This window comes from Trichoderma aggressivum (genome assembly GCF_033847375.1).
Source record: "Trichoderma aggressivum f. europaeum strain CBS 100526 chromosome Unknown scaffold_008, whole genome shotgun sequence".
Taxonomy (NCBI): domain Eukaryota; kingdom Fungi; phylum Ascomycota; class Sordariomycetes; order Hypocreales; family Hypocreaceae; genus Trichoderma; species Trichoderma aggressivum.
Genome location: NW_026946374.1, coordinates 826,866 through 846,438, shown reverse-complemented (window position 1 = coordinate 846,438; position 19,573 = coordinate 826,866). Strand labels below are relative to the sequence as shown.

Genomic DNA, 19,573 nt, shown 5'->3' with positions numbered 1-19,573 from the left:
TTGTATTGCTAGTAAGGCAACAGAGAATGCCGGACGTGCCGAGAACGAACAAAGAGATGATGATTCTCATGGAATACTTGACCAGAATTCATTCCAATCAGAAGAAAATCACCAATTTGCTCCCGTCATCTTATACAGTCCATCTCCCATCCCCACGGTGGAGCATCATCGACGTATCCCTCTTACATGGCTCCAGCTTAGCTTCAATACCATGGCAAATAACTTTACTGCTCTTCTTCTCAACAGCTTCTTCGCATTCAATCTAGATTCCACAAAAAAAAAGTATGGATAGTATTAGTAGTACTATATCCCACCCCCAAATATATACCGATTCCCTAGGAGCAGTAAGTAGTAATTCGGCAGAGAGCCCTGTTTATCTTATTCAACATAACGCATAAAATCCCTTGCCCAGCCTTGCCCAGCATTTTTTGCCTCCGCTTGCTTGTTTTCTTAAAAAAAAATCATATAACATGCCTTCTTTTTCATCAATTTCTTCACCCTCTGTATCTTTATCCTCTCTCACACCATCATCGAAGGGACCGAAGCGTCTTGTTCGCCAATGACGACAACGCCGACTGTCCTCCATTGTGTCCCCTCCCAAAGCTTTGCTGCGCTCGACGTGCAACATTGGGCGTGTTGGCACAGAAGCCACAGATGTACACGCTCGGCATGGTACGCCTGCTTATGTTGACGCATTTTCCGTGCAGCAACATCTCGCATGACTCGCTAGAAACGGCTTCATGTCAGCAGGGGAAAACAAACACAGGGAAGCTAGCCGGCACACTCAAACACCAGCAGAGGCAAGAGACTGGAGATGCCAACATACCATTGAACCATGTAGCCGTTTCCTTCATCGGGCTCATTTCTACCGCATACACATCGAACTCCGCGTCTATCCGTTCTGTAGCTCGAGTCTATCATGCTGACCGGAGATATGGAGCTTGCTTTGTAATTCCCCGAGCCGCTCGAGGTGAGAATGCGTTGCTGTGGCCGAGAGTTCTCAATCTGCATAGACCGCTTCTGACGGTCCTCTACCACTTTACGCAGCTCGCTTGCTGCATCTCCTCCTCTTTCTTGATGATCTGTCAGAACCGTCTCGGCCTCGCTTTCCCCGTCATTCTGCGTCACGAGAGAAGGGGTGGATGCACTCCTGCTCCTATCACTGACACTCCGGCGGCCCGAATGGAATATCGAGCCTACTGGCTTGCGTGGGTCCGGTAATGCAAAGGATGCATTGAATGAACTGGCTCGGCTGGGTATAATGATTGGCTCCTCGTCTGTGGAAGACTCGTCGTCAGAAGACTCCCAGCTTCTTCGTGTGGAAGACAGCTCCCGGGAGCTTCGGCTGCGAGTCATTCCGCCGGCTTCTTCGACCGTGACCGTAGTTTCTGCTCGAGCCCGTCCATGTGCGTCTATGGTGAACCTCACCGACGTTCGAGGTCGACTCAGGTGTGGCTGAGAGGCAGACTCGGGGATGGATGCCAGGCTTGACAGTCGCCGTTGGCTCTTTAGTGGCGACATTCTCCCAGACGCCGACGATCTCGACGACTTTCCCGCTTCGGAGCCGGCATTTGAACTTCCAGCCTGTGACGATGGCCGCGCAGCGGGTGCCAACGTCGGCAAAGCCCCTCGGCCCCCCGCCTTCTTTGTTCGACCCTCACTCAGGCTACGATTCAGTTCTGGGCGGCCCATGGCCTTGACGGGAGAGTTTGTGCGGTCTGGCATCTTGCCCCTCTTCACCTCCTTCAGGCTGTTGGTCCGGCGGGATTGAGGCATGATGCGAGAGTTGTTGGCCTCTGCAGCGGCAGCCATATCCGCAGATGCCGCATTCATGGCCGGATTGAAGTCTGCATTGATCGAGGCCGTTGGGGGCCGGCTGTATAGCAGTCCTGGGTCCACGCCTTCCATGGGAGTGCCTACGCCGAACGAGTCTTCCATCGATGCTTGAAACATGGCAGTTGCTGCTACGGGGCCAGCAGACTGACCAGTCCCCGGTGGCTTGGGCGCCAGCATCCTCTCCCTTCGAGCAGGCTGGTGCATGCCTTGGGCGTTTGGCTGGACATTCTCTTGGTTCGACGAGGGTGGAGGAGGGGGCGGGACGGGATCTTGAAAGAGCTGAATGTCGCTGTTCCAGTCAAAGGATCCGGTATGGCGATGCGAGGGCTGGAAGAAGGCGGCGCCGGCCGTGCTAAAGTCCAGGTCCATGCCCATGGCCGGGTCCCAGAAATTGGCCTGGCTCGGGGGAGCAGACATGGGATAGACAAACATGTCATCGGCGCCGCCCATTATGGCGGCCATGTCGTGGTGGCCCTGAAAGCCGTCGCTAAAGTCCGGGTGACCGTAGGCCCGGTCATCTTGCATGTTGACCTTGGGAGCGAGCTTCTGGCCCCCCTTGTGAGCCGACGGCGGCGGCGACAACGGCTGTGCTGCGTCGGAACCCTCAATTGTACCCCGGCGGAGCTTCTTGGGAGACTTGGTGTGGGAGGAGGAAAAGGCAGGGCCGAGGTGTGCGTCGGAATTGGCAGCGGCGGCTGCCTTTGTAGATAATATCAAGGCGGCCGGGGAGGAGGGCAGACGTCGTGAAGGGTCGACGGGCGGCGGTGGAAGGTTTGGGTTCGACGGCGGGATGTTGGCTCGGGTTGCAATCTCGACAGCTAGCTCTTCGACGGAGAGCAGGCGCTTGTGCCCTAGATACGACGATGCGAAGGGGGTGGTGGGCACAAAGTCAGCGAAGGGAAACTGAGCCCCTCTCAGATTGCCCGGCGTTGCGTTGAAGACTGAGTATTCCTCGGCAAAGCGAGGCGTCAGGCCGCTGGTGTCGGCGAAGGATCCCTGGGGGGGCTTGGGCGTCTCGAAAATAGGGCTCGGAAACGCACCCGATGTTGGAGTCTGCTTTGGCGTGGGCGGTGGGTGAGCGTTTGGATCTCCAAAGCTACTGCTGTGCGGAGTCAACAAGATTGGTTAGCCAAGTGCTGGAGGGAGCGGAGGGCAGGCATGCTTTAGAGTGTTCGCAAGGCGGACATGCCTTGATACTAGCTGTTGATCCTCGCTCATATCAGCTTGAATTCCTGTTGGCTATGAGAACCCAGACACAAGCATCCCAGTGCGTGCACCGCCAATTCGGGCCGTGGGGAAAAGGCCAGGGAAAAAAAGAAGTGGGAGACAGCAGAGATTGTATAATCGTTGCAAGGGAGGCTTCAATTCCCCTTGGATGCAAATAAAGGTAGAAAAAAAGTGGTTGTATTGTGATTCGGCGTCGTAGAGGGAGGGCGGTATAAGATCAGGTCTGAGGGTGCGGAAAAGGTGTGCAGGCGACGGTCGAAGGTGTGGTGGTGGTTGCTTGGGCAATATTGGCGAACAATCGCATTGGCTCGTTTCTCATTATCCAAGATGCTCGTTAACGGTCATGACAAAGATGCAAAAGGTTGTGGAAATCCGGCACTGGCTCTGCAAAATGCAAAGGGGTCAAAGAAGCAAGAAAGAAAAGAGAAGAAGAAGAAGAAACTGGTCTGATTAGCTAGCTTGCTTGCCACGGCGTCCCGAGAGAAACAAATGCCATATGAGGCCGTGAAAAAGGGAGTGCATGGAGGGGAGAGGGAGAGAAGAGGGTCTTGTCTTACCGGAACAGCAAAGCAAAGCAAGACGCAACGCAAAGGAGAGCAACAGGTTCGAACGGGGGAAAATCAAGGGAGGCAAGTCTTGTCCTGGAGATCCACAGAGCATCAACCTGCTATCCAAGGGCGGAACAGCAGATGCAGTGGCAGGCAATGGACGAAGCAGCAGGACAGATTGGGGGGGGGAGAGGAAGGGAAGGGAAGAAAAAAAAGAGTTGCGAGGATAAGAGAACAGAAGGCGGAGAGATGGAGGTTGAGTTCAGTTGAGCAGAGAGTACAGCGAGTACAGCGCAGCGCAGCAGTACAGCGCAGTGTAATGCAGTGTAGTGCAGTGTAGTGCAGCAGCTGGCGATGTTCTGACCGGTAGAATCCGATGAGTCCAGGCGCTGTTCTAGGCAGACGAGCCCCGTCCAGCTCGGTAAATTTTCAGATTGAGGGCTGATGTGCTGAAAATGGAGCCGCAGTGCAGCTGATGGGGGCGCCAGTGGAAGCGATACAGCCCAGCACCTAGACGGATGGCCTTTTTAGTGGGAAAAAGACGTCAGCAGGCGGCGTGCTTTTTTGGTTGAATCATGAATCCATTCAATTCCTTGTTCACAGATGCAGAGCATTGCGGAGAGGCTTCAATGGATCGATCTGGGCGCGATTTCAGCGGCACGAATGTTTCTCCCCGGACCAAGACATGCAGCATCCGCCGGTGCCCTTTTTGCTGTGCTGTGTGAGTTGGGCTTTTGTTTACTTGCAGCTGAATGCTGGTCGTCTGGTGTCTACGGATACGGATTAGATAAGGCAGCATTGACCCCAGTTACCTCGCTCGTAGGTACTTCAATACTCGGACACTTTTCTCCGCATCACCTCACTTGGATCGACATGGTTCGTCCAGCTCTATCGATCTGATTCTTCCAAAAACAAAAACTCCCCATTCCAGCTCTCTCTTTCTCATCTTTGATCCGTTGCTCGACCAGCTACACAGACCAACGAGTCCCCCAAAGCCGCCGCCGTGATGCAATTTACAGCCCCGGGCCGGAGCTCCAACACCATGATGGCGGTTTGGCAGCGTCTTTTGCCTAATCTGGGCCAAGTGCTCTCCACCATGGATCCCACCAGGTGGATTAGTGGCAGTAGAGTAGAATGACACGATAAAAATGGCTGCGAAGCTGCACAATGGTGGCTTCTGCTAACTAGCGGACATGTCAACCCACAGCGACTGACTTGATGCCGAGAATTGATTAAATCGATGGATATCGAAGAGAAAAATAAAAATGGAGCGTTTGCACTTCCACAGCAACAAGACCACACAGACAGACAGACCAGCTTGCTCTTGTCTGTGGTTCCTTGCGGTATTACCATCAGTTGAATGCTTCAGCATCTGATCCCTGTCGCTGCTTATCTTTCATAACTCGAGATCCAATAACGCCGCATATCCGTTCCGCTACGGGCCAATATATATTACTCTAGCCTGCGGCCAAGCATCTTGGTATTACCGATCAGACACTTGGCCCGGTGCCTGTTGGAGCTCTGGTAGTTTTCAATCGTCCAGAGCAGATTGATAAATCGCACCAAAAAGCAGCAAAGGAGTTTCGCAACAAGCTCATCGAAGCTCCTGTTGCAGCACCTTGCACCACCTTGGGCGCTGTCCTGAGCCTTCCCTGCACCTTGCCACGTCAGAAGCACACGATAACTCACCAGACGTCAATGCATTTCCGTTTGCTGCCCTTTTTTCCGTCCTCGACTCCAAAATAGACTGCCTAATGCGTCGAGTGTGTGTATAACCACCAACCAACTTGTCATCCACGGAAGAGATATCATGCACAATTCTCTTGATCTTCCATTTTCGACTTCACTCCCAGCAAATGCGCCGGTCAAACCCGATCTCGATCTTCCCCAGACCCAAAACTCATCAACTAGGCAGACACGCTATGCCTGGAAAAGGTATGAAGCCTGTGCACTTGGTCATGCACAAAAACGCAACACCTTTTTATTTTATTTTATTTTTTAAGCGAAAGCCCTCGTGGCTTGCCATGGATGGGTGACAGCGGGCGGCACAACTTATGTTTATTTGGCACTTGTGGCTCTTTCAATCGGAGAGGAAAAAAGAAAGAAAAGAAAACTTTGACAGCAATCACAAAGTCTTCTCTCAGCCTATGGATCTCACCAAACTCAACGACAAGACGATGTGCAAACCCACTCCCCAAGTGACAAAACTCACGAGACCCAATGGATCCATCTCTCTGCTGCTCCGGTAGCCAAACGCAGCTAGTGGCTGATCTATCAACTTTTCTCTCTCTCTCTTCTCTCCTCTCTCCTGGAACCATGCAACTTGTCCGCTGCTAAACCAACGCATTAATCGATGTTATGCGAGTTGCGGATCCATATGAGCCCACCACCATCTCCGGCCACATCCGCGCAAAGAGGAGGAGAGATGCAGCAGCAAAGTACCAGACTATTGGGTGTCGTGCACGCAAAACATTCGAGGCCAAGTAGAGCTGATCAAATCGTCGCCGGCTTATCGATTCAAAGGGGGAACCATCGTTCGATGGCTTCCCACAAATGCTTACGCGTTGATTACTCGTAATTGTCTCATCGGGTTTGTTCGGCGTGCTCGTACCTGCATTTGCCATTCAGTAGCGGTTGTAATTGGTCTCGCCATGAGACTGTTGTAAGCAGTGTATTCTCTTGTACAGTATTTCATGGTTCGGGGCCTCTTTGCTGCTTTCTTTCTTGCGTCTACTGTGCGTATTCAAATAGAAATAGATACCTTGAGCATCAAGTTCATGACGTTGGTACCTCAACTCCCACCGAACCCCGAAAAAAGCATGGCTTCCCTGCCCACCGACAGCTTAACCTTCCTCTTAATAAACGCTCCAGCAACATATGCTTACTTATACACACTGTGTACCAACTAAGTAGCTTCAATATACTTGTCCAATGACTACCTATAGCCCAGCAACAAAGACAAAGAAAGTGTATCGAATCCCAGGTATGCACGGTATTTTCGCCGACGTACGTCCTTAATCACCCATGCGCCGCATAAAGAATCAAATCCCAAAAACTACATTTAAAATTCCGGCGATACGTTACAGTATAAAAGCCCCCTCCACCCCCATGGCTCTCAGCTGCGCGGCATCTTGCCGAGGTGGGCTGTGCACCTCATCTTTTTTCTAACCAGGTCTCCCATGTAAAATAAAAACGGCGAATCAATAAAAAAAAATTCCTTCGCTTCTCCGTTCGTTCATGCGTCATATTCGGGGACACCACCTGTATTGTATTGTATTTTCCAATCACATGGTCACACAGTTGCTTGTTATATACACAGTAGGATCAAAGTACACAACACCAGACACTTATACATGCAGGGCCGCACAATCCTTCCTCAAAAGAACCCCATCCAGCTCCGAGATGAGCCCACCAACAAAAACAAACATTGTTCCAAAAACTGCCAATCTGTCTTCAGCTTTCCTCCACCCCCTCCCAGCGACGCATAATCAGCATAATATTAGAATTTGCCTTTTTGGCGGGGGGATTGAAAGAGAGACCAGGGGGGGTGGCCCGGTTCCAGTTACCCGCATTGAGGTGTGTGTGGAACTTTATGGAGCAAATACACGCCTCGTATCGGTTCTTTTCTTTTTACGGAGTACAGCGGTTCGTTTTGACAAGGGAAGAAAATTGAATAAATAACTGATATAGGAGCTAGAGAAAAAGAAAACAAGTAAAGAAAAAAGATACCCCAAACTATGTAACAAAATTGGTTTCCTCCATTATGTATGAGAAAGAAAGAAAAAACAAAAAAGAGCCTCTATATATATCCCGTGGTATATCCCCCCCTTCTTCTCTGCTGACCCGCAGCGCTGAAATATCCCAGTCTGATTTCCCCCCGTCCCATTCTCGTGAGATCATATCCAATGATTAAATCCCCAATATAACCCTATACTCGATGTTCCATTCTATGTCTATTTATATAAAGCGTGAGAAAGCGTAAAAAAAGGTATCAATGATTGGTATCCCGTGATCGTCGTCTTTTGTTTTTTGCAAAGGTTTTGATAAAAAAAAGCCGTTTGTTTGCTCGAGAATAAAAACGGTTTGGTGTTCCGAGGGAGAGACTGGGAAAGGGAAAGTCTTTTCTGGTAGGAATAAAAAAAGAGAGCCAAGAAAGGTAAGACAAACAAGGCGATCAAGAAGTAGTAAAAGAAGAGAGGAAAGTGAACAATTTGGTTAGGAGACGATTGTAAAGAGTGGCATAATCAAAAAAAAGGGGGGAAGAGAAAAGAAGAAGAAGAAATCAAGGAAACAAATAAGGGTATCGCGACGAGCTTTTCGTGCCGCGTAATCTAGGTTTCATGCGTCTCTATGGGGGCATTAAGACTTTCCAGAACGTGACGCATGAAGTATCGAAACAAAAGTAAGGAAATCGTTGAGTAGCAGTCTGACTGAGTCAAGATGAAAAAAAAAGAAAAAAAAAAGAAGAGGTAAAAAGTGACGAGGGAGAATGTAAAGACGACGTGTAAGGAGAATAAATAAGAAGAGTGAGTGAGTGTGTATGTGTGTAGTTATTAAGGAAAATTCAAGGCATGAACTGGTTAGATCATGCCATTATACGACTCCATGGGATTTGCCTGTGATCGGACAGAGCTGGACCTCTGCGGCAAAGCACCAGCAGGCGCTTGAGTCTGCTGAATCGGCATGTACGAGCGAGAGTCCATGGGCTGCGTGGGCATGGGCATCGAGGCCGTCATGGCCAGGCTTGGTGCGTCGACTCCAGAAACCGGAGAAGACATGTGAGACGCCATTGATCGGTGCGACTCTGGTCTTGGTCCATCGGGCATGGGCGCCATATGGCCACCCACTCGGCTTTGGCTGTTGTCTCGACGGCGTTTGTGGGCATCTTTGGCTTTGGGGTGCGTGTGACACTACAAGACGATTTTATCGTTAGTAAACCGATACTCAAGCAACTTTTTCTTCTTCTAGTGTTTACCTTGTATGCGTGTCTAAACCAAGTCGTCCCCTTCTTTTTGCTGCTGACAAGGGGGATCCAGTCGTTGCAGCTTCCACAAAGCCCCTCCCAAATATCCGGGTTGCCATTCATGCGTCTCGAGTCCAGAGGCTCCTGGAAAGGAGTGCCGGTTGCCGCGCTGATGCCGTGCGAGAAGGACTTGTCGTACCAGAAAGCAGAGTTCTTCAACACCAACCACCGCCCGGGCTTGCAAATGCCACACCACCCTTCCCTCTTGTTGCCGTGGCCTCGAACCCAGCGCGGGGTGTACAAGTCGTTTTCAAATCGCAGCTCCTGCTCATAGGGCACCATCTCGGGATCCGAAGGGTTCATGTCCTCGGGTGGCGGGGGAGCCTGCTCTTCCTGGAGGCAGCCAAACAAGTCCGGGGGGTCCGAGAGGTCTGCGTAGAGGCCGGTCAAGGGGTGCGGCTCGCCGTTGCTTTGGAGGACTCGGAGGAGGCCGTGCGAAGGCAGAGTCGGCGGGGTGGCAACGACGCCGTGCGTCTCGTTGTGGTTGTAAAAGTACGAGGGCACCTGGGTCGGCAACTGAGAGGCGAGGACCATGCTGTTCCGGTTGAAAGCCGAGGGACCAGTCATCATAAAAGGCGGTCTGCCGTTGATCGGCTGCTGCGCGTTGGGGAACATGGCCGAGGCGGCGGGCGTAGGCAGGGACTGGTACGAGTACCTCTGAGGAACGCTAGGAGGAGAGTGATAGAGCGCGGGGGAGGGTCGTCGTTGGGCCACGCTGTAGGAGCCGGTGGACCAGCGCTGCTTGTTCCCTCCTCGAGTGATGTCGTAGGGGGCAGCCCGCATGCTGGGCCGGGGAGACGGCGAGGCGCGGCCGCGGCTCTGGGTCCTGACCTGCTCGGGGCGGGTCTGGGGGGTCAGGCGAGGAGAGGCCACGGGGGACAGTTGCGTGGACGACATGAGGGACGTTCTGTTTGAAGGAGGGGGATAGTCAGAGTTGATTGATCGAACCTCGGAGAGAGCGGCAGAGAAGTCTTCGTACGAAGGCATGTCGGACAGGGCCCCGGTGGTCGACATGGCAAAGGACGAGCCGGACATGCGGTGGCTGGCCACGCTGCCGTCCAAGTTCGAGTTGTCATGCGACGGGGTCGTGTACCTGAGATCAAGAATGGGCACGGCGTCGTCCGTGGTGTAAGCCTGGCCGATGGGCGTTTCCGAGTCCAGGACGGGGTGTTCAAAGTTGTCTGCGAGCGGCTTCTGAGCCCACCGATGATTCGATGCATCGGACAAGGCAAAGCCGTTGGCATCTCGAGAGACTTGAGCACTCATCATGGCGTTGAGGGGGTAGATCCCCTGGGCCATGGTGACCGGCGCGGCCACGGCCTCGGTGGATCGTTGCTGGATCGACGACGAGGTAGGGTGTTGCTCCCAGGCGTTTACGACGGGCTGGCTTCCATCCTTGATGTAGTAGCTAAGGCTCTCTTGAACTGTCGTCGGCACTTGTTGCGGCTGGGTCGCCGGCGGCATCCACGACATCCCTGCCGGCTGCATCGACTCGCCTTGTGGAATGTCGCTGATGGTCAGTGTGTTGATTTGCGGTTCTTGTAGGGCAGCATCGGAAGCGCCCTTGTCGTTTGCACCTCTTGAGTGAGAGAAGTACTTTTGAAAGTGTTGTCGACTTGGACAGGGGGGGACACAAGTAAGTATCGATACCTAGACGAGGATGATGATATGTGAAGGAGAGGCAACATACAATCCATTGTGACTAGGCTCCATAGCTAATTATAGATAAAAGGCGATGGACTCTCGGCACTCGAAGGGGATTTTTTTTGCTCTTAATAATCTTAAACGGTCGAGACTGATGGCCAGGTCCTATTCGCTGATCAGCGGGCGGCGGTTGGAGACGGTCATGCAACACCGTTTAGGCAAAGGGGAACCGGGGTTAAGGAGACTGTGTTGTCAATGGGCACAACCAGGGTTCCCTTTGTTATAAGAGTCTTTGCCACTTACACTAATCCGTGATGGCGTCAAAGTATAGTTGATATCGTTCGGGTGGTATTCCAGCGGCCAGGAGAGAGAAAGGAGTGTCCAGAGCGGCCGGATGGGAAGAAAAAGGGATCGTCTGGTAGCTTTTGAGAGGAGGAGGGGGTATACTCGAAAGGTCCACGTCCAAGGAGGGAGGAGGGGTGGTTTGTCCAAGAGAGAAAAGAGAGAAAGGGGGGGAGGGAGACAAGGAGGGACGGGCAGCAAGAGGCTGCTAGTGAGGGTAGTATATGAGAAGTTGGGCATGTAAGATTATGCAGATGAGATGAGGGAATCGTAAAAAGATCGTGAAGCGGCCCGCAGGAAAGTGATAAATGAACGGAAAAGAGAACCGGCTCTCAATTCAGCACAGGAGGAGGGGGGAGATTAAGAGTGACGGGGCATTCGATGCGATTACAGTACAAGCAGATCGAATTGGATGATTGATTCCGGAGAGAGCGAAGGTCGCCTCGGGCAGGGGACTGATGTATAAGTCGTCCGCAGGCAACCCTGAGCAAGCCCAAGCCGGACTGGCATCCACCCCCAGCGAAAACAAAAATACCACCATGCTCTTGTGGCCCTACTCCGTGCTCCGTAGGTAGTTTGAGCCAAACTGACGGGGCTTGAGAACGCTGAATGCCGGTCCCGTTGCAGACCCAGACCCAGCCCAGCCCAGACAGACACCCCCCGGCCGCGCCTCTCGCGATCCCAGAAGCCCAGTATGGGGTGCAGAGGAGGAGCCGGGCTTACAACCAGGCCAGGCCAGTCTGTAGGTACCTACATTACATGCGCGAACGGCCGTCGGCTCTCTGCATTGGCGTACCCGCAAGGCACAGACAGGAAAGTGGGCAGAAAGAGGATTGGGAGACAGGGGTAAAAGGCCAGGCTGGGGGTTTCAAGGAGCTGCTGGACCAATCAGCAAACCACTGCTGAGATCGGCCGCAACGCGCCTGTGGCCTCAAGTTAAGCCAAAAGAGAGGCACTGAAACGATTCGAGAGAGCGAGTGAAACCAATCAAGGCAATAAACGGGGCCCCTTCTCGTTGGGTTCAGTCGAGTTGACGAATGTCCATTTCCATTTCCATTTCCATTTCCATTTCGCTGCCGGACACGTCAGTCAGGCGACTAAGAGCGCGTCTAGTTGTTACGCCGGCAGAGAGAGAGAGAGAGAGAGAGAAGAAGAAGAAGGCTGAAAGTTGAGCATTGGGGAACAGTAGTCCGGGTGAGTATAGTATAAGCCGTCAATCCAGTTCTAGTTTAGTCCGAGAAGAGAGAGATCCCATGGCAGCCCATCATCACAAGCTTCCGTTCAGTTCAGTCCAGTCCATCAACCAACAGCCGCCGTCAGTTTTCCCCTGTTCCTGTCAGGTCGTCCGCCAGGTGAGGCGAGACGAGGTGCCTCTTCCCCCCCTCCGCAATCACCGCCAGCTCTTCTCGCCATCATCCCATATCCATATCCATATCCATATCCCATATCCATGCTCAGATCAGAAACACCTCTTTCCACAGGCCAGACCAGGGCCGGCGCTGAAAATGACGCCACCTTAACTAAGCAGACATCTAAGCGATGCAATTTATCTTCGTTTTCTTTTTTTTTCTTGGTTCGATATTGGGGAGCCCAAAACCCTGAATCCCTGTCCGGGCACGGTCCACAGGGCCGGTAGAATATTAGTGGTCGCAATACCGGCTAGTCAGGGCAGCCGAGTTGAGACCGAAAGGGCGATTTCATCTCCCAGGCATAACGTTGAAGGTAACCTGATTGATCTTGTCTGGGAAAAACTGCCGCCATGACCACGGAACGGGCTCAGGGCTAGAGCTTGTGTCGCCGGCCGGCTTGGGTGGGTTCGTCGACTAAAAAAAGAAGGACGAAACCTGACGTTCGGAAAATAAGTTGCGACTTGCAGCGTCACGAGCAGCAGCAGCTGAGCCAAGGGGACGGCCATGGAAGAATCCTAATCCATCCTAATGGAATCCTGCCACCAGGAGTTGAGAGCATACGAGTACTTAGTACTCCGTACCTGTACCAGGTATATGCAGTGTAGTAGTACGTACCAACTCGTCCGCACGTCGCATGCGTCACATAACGTGACATCCAGGCAACATCAGCTCGAGCCCTGTCCCAGTCCCTGTCCCAGTCCCAGTCTCAAGAGCCCCATTCCATCCTTATCCATATTGATCCGTCTCCATATCCGGTCCAGGGCCATGTCCATTTCCATACGAGTACTACATCCAACACTGCTACAGTACGGTGCTGTCCGATATACAGAGTATGTACGGTGCGATGCTCGTTTCCTTGGTTCAGTACTAGGTATGCATCTAGCCCTACCTAGGTACCTACATACATATCATCATGATCTTGGTTTCCGTTGCCTCGAGTCAAGTCAAAGCTCAAAGTGCGCCGAAACCCGCATTGCATTGCCGTCTCCAGATTTTCCCTTTTTTTCCCAGGTCAAATCTGCGATGCAAATCCGATCTAATGGCTCGCTCGCATCAGCCTAGAATCTAGCCGCCGCAAGGCATGACAGTAAACATCAGATACGGCCAAGTACTCGTACGCCCAGTCCAAGGGTTTGACGCCAACGGCTACACTTGCAGCCCGGGGTTCTAAAGATAGTTGCTTCTGCAAAGAGCCAACCCGGCTAAAACGAAGCTAGAAGAACGGGAGAAGCTTCAGGCCACGGAGACCCGCACCAAAGAAGAAATAGAGACGACCAGCTGGCCAGATGCTATAACACGGTAATCTCCAGCAAGACAGCCACGATCCACACAGGCAGTCGGGAAGGCCGCCCAATCCTTGGGTACGGAACGGAGAGAGACGAGTTGGAGGGGTAGCAGACGAAATCCCAATCTATCCATCTACTATCCTAGTGCGGGGGTGAGTGACCAGGCCAGGAATCAATCACTCACAGGCCGGGCCCGGAATCCGAAGCAAGGAGATGGAAACGTTGCTCGTTCTGGCTTCGATCAGATCATTCATGACAAGACAAATCGTCAGCTCACAAGCCCCAAGGTCCAAGGCCCAAACAACAACAAAGGTCGAACCAAGCCAATTGCAGCAACGGTCACGAGCCCAGTGCTTCACAATCCCCCCCCCCCCCCCCGCTGACTGGATCCCACCGAAAGTGTGATGATGACGTTTCTATGGTGGTGTCCGTCCCTCCGTCCCCCCCTCCAAGTGGTGTCGTGTGTTGCGGCCCAACCAGGCGGCTATTCTCCGACCAGCCCGTGAGACAAAATCCGGCACACAGCTGCATGCGAGATGCCCAGCTGCGAGATCACGCCTGCAGGGAAACGGTGTCGCCGCTGCAAGAGGAGATGACCGAGTCGGCCTTGAAGCCGATCACGAGCCCGCCGCCCTGGACAAGCGTGTGTCAAGAGCCATATGCGGAAGCAGGTAAAACGCTTGGCCGCAAACCAACGGAGGTCGAGACCCCCGCAATAGATTAAGGGTAACCTTCTCACCAAGAACCGGAGACTGACTCTTCGGCAGTGGTCCATTGCCATTGACATGCAGCCCCAGGGCGATCCACGGGTGTGGCACCGGAGCTCTGTCCAGCGCCCACTGGGCCGCATTAGCCCTCGACGATTGTAATTGCAGAATCCGCTCTTGTCTTCTTTTTTGCTCATTCCTGATTATTTCCCTCTTTGTCTTGATCCGGAATCCCGAGTTTAGTTGTCTGGACGACAACGGCACGACGACACCCCCTCCCATCCTCAGGTCAGCCAGCCAGCCAGCCAGCGAGTTGAGCCGAGAGAACCAGCAAAAGAGTGGCCGGACGGACCGTCTTCGCCTCGAGACGGACCCGAGATGGAGGGGTTCAACCTGGGAAAACGGGGGAAAAAAGAAAGAACAAGAACAAGAAACACAGTGGAGATGCGTTTGAAGCTGCCCTGATGCGACGCTGCCCGCGCTGTGATTTGCCCAGCCGTTCGTGGCAGCGCCAGGGGATTGTCGCAGTTTAATTACTCGGCACTCCTCATTGGCTTATTTAATCCGCAGCCCTACACTAGGAGGTACAAGGCCCGCGCAGCCGACACAAGCGGGCGGCGCGGTACCGACAGGGATGGCGCCCCGACTAACCGTCTATACGCGTTTCAGATCCGTTTTACACGCCAGCGCCCTAAGCCTGAAGCATCAATTATCATGCCACTTGAAGATGGAAAGGAAAGGGTCATCCGTCATTCAAACCGCAGAAACGAGTTTTGAAAAGGGCCCTTTTCTGCCCGTTGTTACGTCGTCGTCGGATGCCTCTGGGGGGGGGAAGAGAAGCTCCGGAAATATAACAAGAATACGAAGCCCAATGGGGAGCCAGGGCGAGTCAGCTCACCCGTTGAAACGTCCCATGGCGTCGCCGACAAGACTCCCACTGTTTTGGATACTCGACTGCAGCTGCGAAATGAAGCCCATCCCAGTCCCAGGCGTATTCCGCGCCAGATTCAGATCCCAGCTAAAGAGCTATATATAACTTCGAGGCCAACCAGAGGGTGCTAAACTGCCTAGTGTCGATCTCGTAAACAACCCTGTCAACGGATCTGTACGGGTATATTGCGTCAGAATCTTGATTCAAGATCTTCTCTCTCCTCTTGTCGCCGCTTTGGTCCTTTGAACCAATCTGTCTTGCATGACGCACAAACATGTTCGCCCTCTTTTTTTTTTCTTTTTTCTTTTTTCTTTTTTCCTCTTCCTTTTTTTTTCGCCACCGCCATCGTTGGCACGGGCGATGATGCACACAAGCTAGACATGGGGAAATGTTTGGCTCCATAGGTAGATAAAGGCTTCTCGCTTACAAGAATTGGATTGGACAAAACAGACAACAGGTCGCATTTGTATCTAGTAGTAGTAAATTTCGCTAATGGGTCTGCCTTAATTTCAATTACCTACCCGGCAATCGGTCGATATAGCAACAACGTTCAATATTCACCGTTGCGCACCGCAATCCGTCGCTTAAGCTCGCTGCATCTCTCCGGCCACGTTGCTCAGACAGTCATGGTGCCACCGTCTGTACCATCCTGCGGATCATTTCGTCGTCTGTGGTGGGAGCCCTAGTCCTTGTTGATTCTCTTCCAGACTTCCTGTTCTGCTGCCGCAAGGCTGTCTCCCGCCGCCGCCGCCCACTTCTTGGCCGTGTTCCAGATGCCGTCTTCTTCCTCGTAGTTTTGGTAAGAATCTCGAGCAAACGAGGCGTTGTGAGCCTCCCGCTGGTCCCGCGAGAAATCCGCGGCGTGGATGTTCTGCTGGTAGCCCGGAGGGTGCGAAAAGTCCGGCTCGGTGCTTTCACTGCTTTGTAAGAACGTTGGCTGCGGCACATTAGGCGAATACGCTGTGGAAACGGAGGTTGATGTGCCTCTCTGGTGGGTTTGGTAGCTCGTCGTCGGCGATGGGTAAAGCATCTGAGGCGGCATGGGCAAGGTCTGCGATCGGGGCCGTTGCTGGACGGACTCTCCGGCCTTGGGAGGAGGTGGCAAGCTGCTTTTCCCTGGAGGTGAAGGCGCAGCGCCGGGTTGAGGAGGCGGAGGGCTTGTGTCGGCCTGAGTCGAAGTTGGTGTTGGTCTGTACCTATCGGATGATTCCGGGGCGCCAGTCTGAACGGGTAATGAAGGCCTGGCACCTGGCTGCGCAGGAGGATATCCTGTTGAAGCCTCTGACGATGTTTTCGACGGCGACGGCTGCACGTGAGGCTCGTTTCCCTCTACGGCTTCTGTTTTCGGAGTGATGCCCGATGCCTTGGAGGCGGCATGGATGGGGCTGGCAGTGTATACCGGTACGGGGGGCATGTTGAGCGAATGAAGCAAGAAATCGATCGACCAACCTAATGAGAGATGATATAAAGTGAGGTGCTGTTCGTGGGTGGTGCTGTGTAACTGTAATGGATTGTAATTGTTGTAAGTCGCTGTGAGTAACGAGTGATGCGCAAGGGAGACTTGTATATTTTATAGCGCAGTGGCAATAAGATGCTTAGTTCGAGTTCCAAAGGGTACCTAGATCTAAGTGATGGGTGTTGTTTTTGGTTTTGAAGAGGCGACAGTTGCCTTGGAGCGGCTGGAGATGCACAAGGGAGGCTGAACTACGTCATTCGAGTGACATTCATCAGGTGACTTTGGTCCCATGCGCCACCGTTCAAGCTCAAGCTCTTGTGGGGAAGTAACAATTTGAGTGCAGTGGCTTGTGATTTCAATGTTGCCAATTCTGGGTATTTAATCACATTTCCCTTTTGAGCTAGATATGCACAAGAGGCTATAAAACAGACGGTTAGATAGACATTCAATTGAAAGGAGGCAAGATGACCAAGATTCAAACGCGCATCGCAAGAGGTGGCGGCGGCAGTGGTTCATTGTGGAATGGAAGCTGTCCAAGATTGTTCTCCCTCGATTCTACAGAGTACAGCCTCAAGCCTCAACTCAACCCTTCCTGGGCAGTGCAAAAGGACACGCTGAAGCAGACACCTTTGTCTGTGCCACTCTGGCCAGGCGTGCAGTCTCATCGACTCCCTTGCCCATCTTGTCTTGCGGCCCAACGTCCTCAAACAAGAACCCATCCGGCAACATGGCTGCACCGCCGTCTCCAGCTACCTTTAGACCAAATGCCCGCCGCATCAAGCCTTCAGGGCCCCAGCGGGACCAGAAAGAAGACGGAGAGTAAAAGGGATCCTTTAGCCAATGATAGTGCTTGATGCGGCCCGTCACTGGATCCGGCTGGCTGATGAATGTGGCGGGATAGAAGCGTGGCAGGCATAGGTAGCGGATGAAGAGCTTTCGTGCGAGAAGAAGAGGATATGTGAGAGCAGACTCCGGCACTCCAGGCTCGGGGAAGCTGCGTGCATGTCAACAATATTGCGGCAGGATACGAGAAAAGAGAGACAACAAACTTACCTGAAAGCGTCTCGCATGCGTTCGCCCATAAGAACCATGAGAATCTTGTATCCAGGCTCCCGCGAGAACTTGGGATATGCCGACAAGAGCAAGTCGACCAAGACCTGGCCGAGTTTGGCAATGTCGGGCGAGGGGCCGAGATGCTCGTTCTCGTACCCGATTGCCCACCGTTGCACGTCTTCTAGGAAGTCAATGCCGTCTTTCCACTCTTTCTTGCCCAGCTCGGCTTCATAGTCAATCTCCATCATCTCGCCAATGTACTTCCAAAACTGGGCAACGGCCGCCACCTCCATGTCGTCCATCTCTCGCCACTCGTAGAGCCGCATGAAGCGGACCGGCTGATACATGGATTCGAAGAGGACATAGAGCATGTCCTCGTTGCGAATCTTGCCGGATTGTATGTACGGAGCGTGCAAGAAGTTTGTGCGAGCGACGCTCTTGGCCAAGTATTCGGATCCGGGGGGGAATTCGGCATAACTAAGAGATGTGGTGTCAACATGAGAGTTTCATCTTTGGATAGCAGCATATGAGACAAGTAGAGCAAGCTTACCTGGCAAACAAGACTTGCGTGTCGTCATATCTATCATCGAGCGTCAGTATAGTCCATCTGTTAGTATATCGAGGTGTAGTGTTACCGTTTAGAAGCCTTGGTGGGCTTGGCAAGATCGCTGACTTTGTATAGCAGATTGCCGATGTTGTCCACAGCGTAGGTCTAGTGGATTTGCATCAATGTTAGCCAAGCGGACAATTTAAAACCGAGAGACGTGTGAGCCCACCTTGAAAATCGCATATCTAAGTGAAAAGTCGTAGAGAAGCGGAAACTCGTAGAGGCTAATGTAGCTGACAATCCTTTGCGCGTCCTCGTTGGTCATGCGAGACAAGGACTCTCGATCCGGAAAGTTGAGGCGCTTGCGCATCGTCTTGAGTCTCTGGAATCGAAGCGAAGAGCAGAGGACGGCGTAGAAAGTGAAGCCGGCGGCCGAGTACAGCACCCACGGGCTCAACCCCAGCCGACCAGCGAGGCCATCGCCGCTGCTGGCGAAGAGAGACGCCATGATGCGGAGCTGTGATGAGCAGCTGCTGGAGTGTCACGGTCACTTACAAGTGTGAGGCGAGTGAAGAGCTCGGGGACAATGAGGCTTTGGAATCAAGGGAAGCCCTCAAGGGAAATCCCTGATAGTATATATAGCACCTTTTATCACCGGATGAGACGATAAAAAGAAAATCACACGTCACTTTTTGGTTGAGCTAGTTGAGTTGGTTAAGCAAGGGGAAGCTTCTGGGGCGTCAGCAGCCACAGGATTGTCGTCTGCCCGCTTTGAAAATAATGGCGGGGATGGAATTAGGTAGCCTTGGATAGTACTAGGTAGCGACAGGTGGGAAAATGGGAGCAAATGGATTGGCCAACTGCTGCCAATCAAGATCCACTGATATCCCCGGCCATGTTTGCGCGATCGGTGACGACAAAGAAGGACAAGGGCCATATAACACGTGTGAGAGACAATACCAAGGTAGTAGGTAAGGTATTTATAGCAGTTGACTGGATTTAGACTTGGACTTTGTGTGTAAGTTTGTGTGTGATGGCGTGCAATGGGGCTCTGTAATGCTTAGCACCAGCCTACTACTGTTACTACCAACTACATGTACTAAAGCTGGCTTACATCTAGACGAGTTTGAAATAAGTCCCTTTTCAACGCCATCAAGCATCAAATCCATTGTAAATACCGACAAGTACCTACTAGGTAGAATATCGTGTGCAAGCACCTCGTCATCGCCTATACCTAATACTGTAGCAACATGCCACCCCTCCACCGCCTATCCCTTATCCCTGGTGCAAGAGCCGGTTTCTACCGTGCAGCAGAGTCGCACTCAAGACAGTGCTAGGTACAGTAAAGCATCAGGCAATTTGCGGGGTTCGCGGGAATACAGCATCCCAAGACAAACAATCAGGTAACACGATGCGCTCCGGCATTTGGGGCTACCTTCCTAGTACCTACCTGTAGTCGTTCCAACCGACCTAAAATAGCCATGGGTGTACTGCTCGTATGCGGGCGGACGGGGTTCGATGCAAGGGAGCGCATTTCGCTGGCAGAAGCTGATTTGAGCATCAA

At 52.6% G+C, this 19,573-nt stretch overlaps 4 protein-coding genes across 4 annotated transcripts; all 4 read right to left on the bottom strand.

Annotated features, from left to right (window-relative positions):
* Positions 1-771: 771 nt before the first annotated feature.
* Positions 772-3,099, bottom strand: Triagg1_3098 (uncharacterized protein; the record flags this gene model as incomplete). Its single annotated transcript, XM_062897352.1, has 2 exons — positions 772-2,938; positions 3,086-3,099. 2 exons carry the CDS (start codon positions 3,097-3,099, stop codon positions 772-774), a joined length of 2,181 nt encoding a protein of 726 aa, XP_062758165.1.
* Positions 3,100-8,191: 5,092 nt separating this feature from the next.
* Positions 8,192-10,860, bottom strand: Triagg1_3097 (uncharacterized protein; the record flags this gene model as incomplete). The annotated part of the gene is made up of 3 exons (XM_062897351.1): positions 8,192-8,521; positions 8,587-10,230; positions 10,582-10,860. 3 exons carry the CDS (start codon positions 10,858-10,860, stop codon positions 8,192-8,194), a joined length of 2,253 nt encoding a protein of 750 aa, XP_062758164.1.
* A 4,775-nt stretch (positions 10,861-15,635) lies between these two features.
* On the bottom strand, positions 15,636-16,367 carry Triagg1_3096 (uncharacterized protein; the record flags this gene model as incomplete). The annotated part of the gene is made up of 1 exon (XM_062897350.1): positions 15,636-16,367. The coding sequence occupies one exon, from the start codon at positions 16,365-16,367 to the stop codon at positions 15,636-15,638; it is 732 nt and encodes a 243-aa protein (XP_062758163.1).
* A 624-nt stretch (positions 16,368-16,991) lies between these two features.
* On the bottom strand, positions 16,992-18,517 carry Triagg1_3095 (uncharacterized protein; the record flags this gene model as incomplete). The annotated part of the gene is made up of 5 exons (XM_062897349.1): positions 16,992-17,403; positions 17,463-17,939; positions 18,013-18,042; positions 18,098-18,174; positions 18,239-18,517. The coding sequence occupies 5 exons, from the start codon at positions 18,515-18,517 to the stop codon at positions 16,992-16,994; spliced, it is 1,275 nt and encodes a 424-aa protein (XP_062758162.1).
* Positions 18,518-19,573: the final 1,056 nt, after the last annotated feature.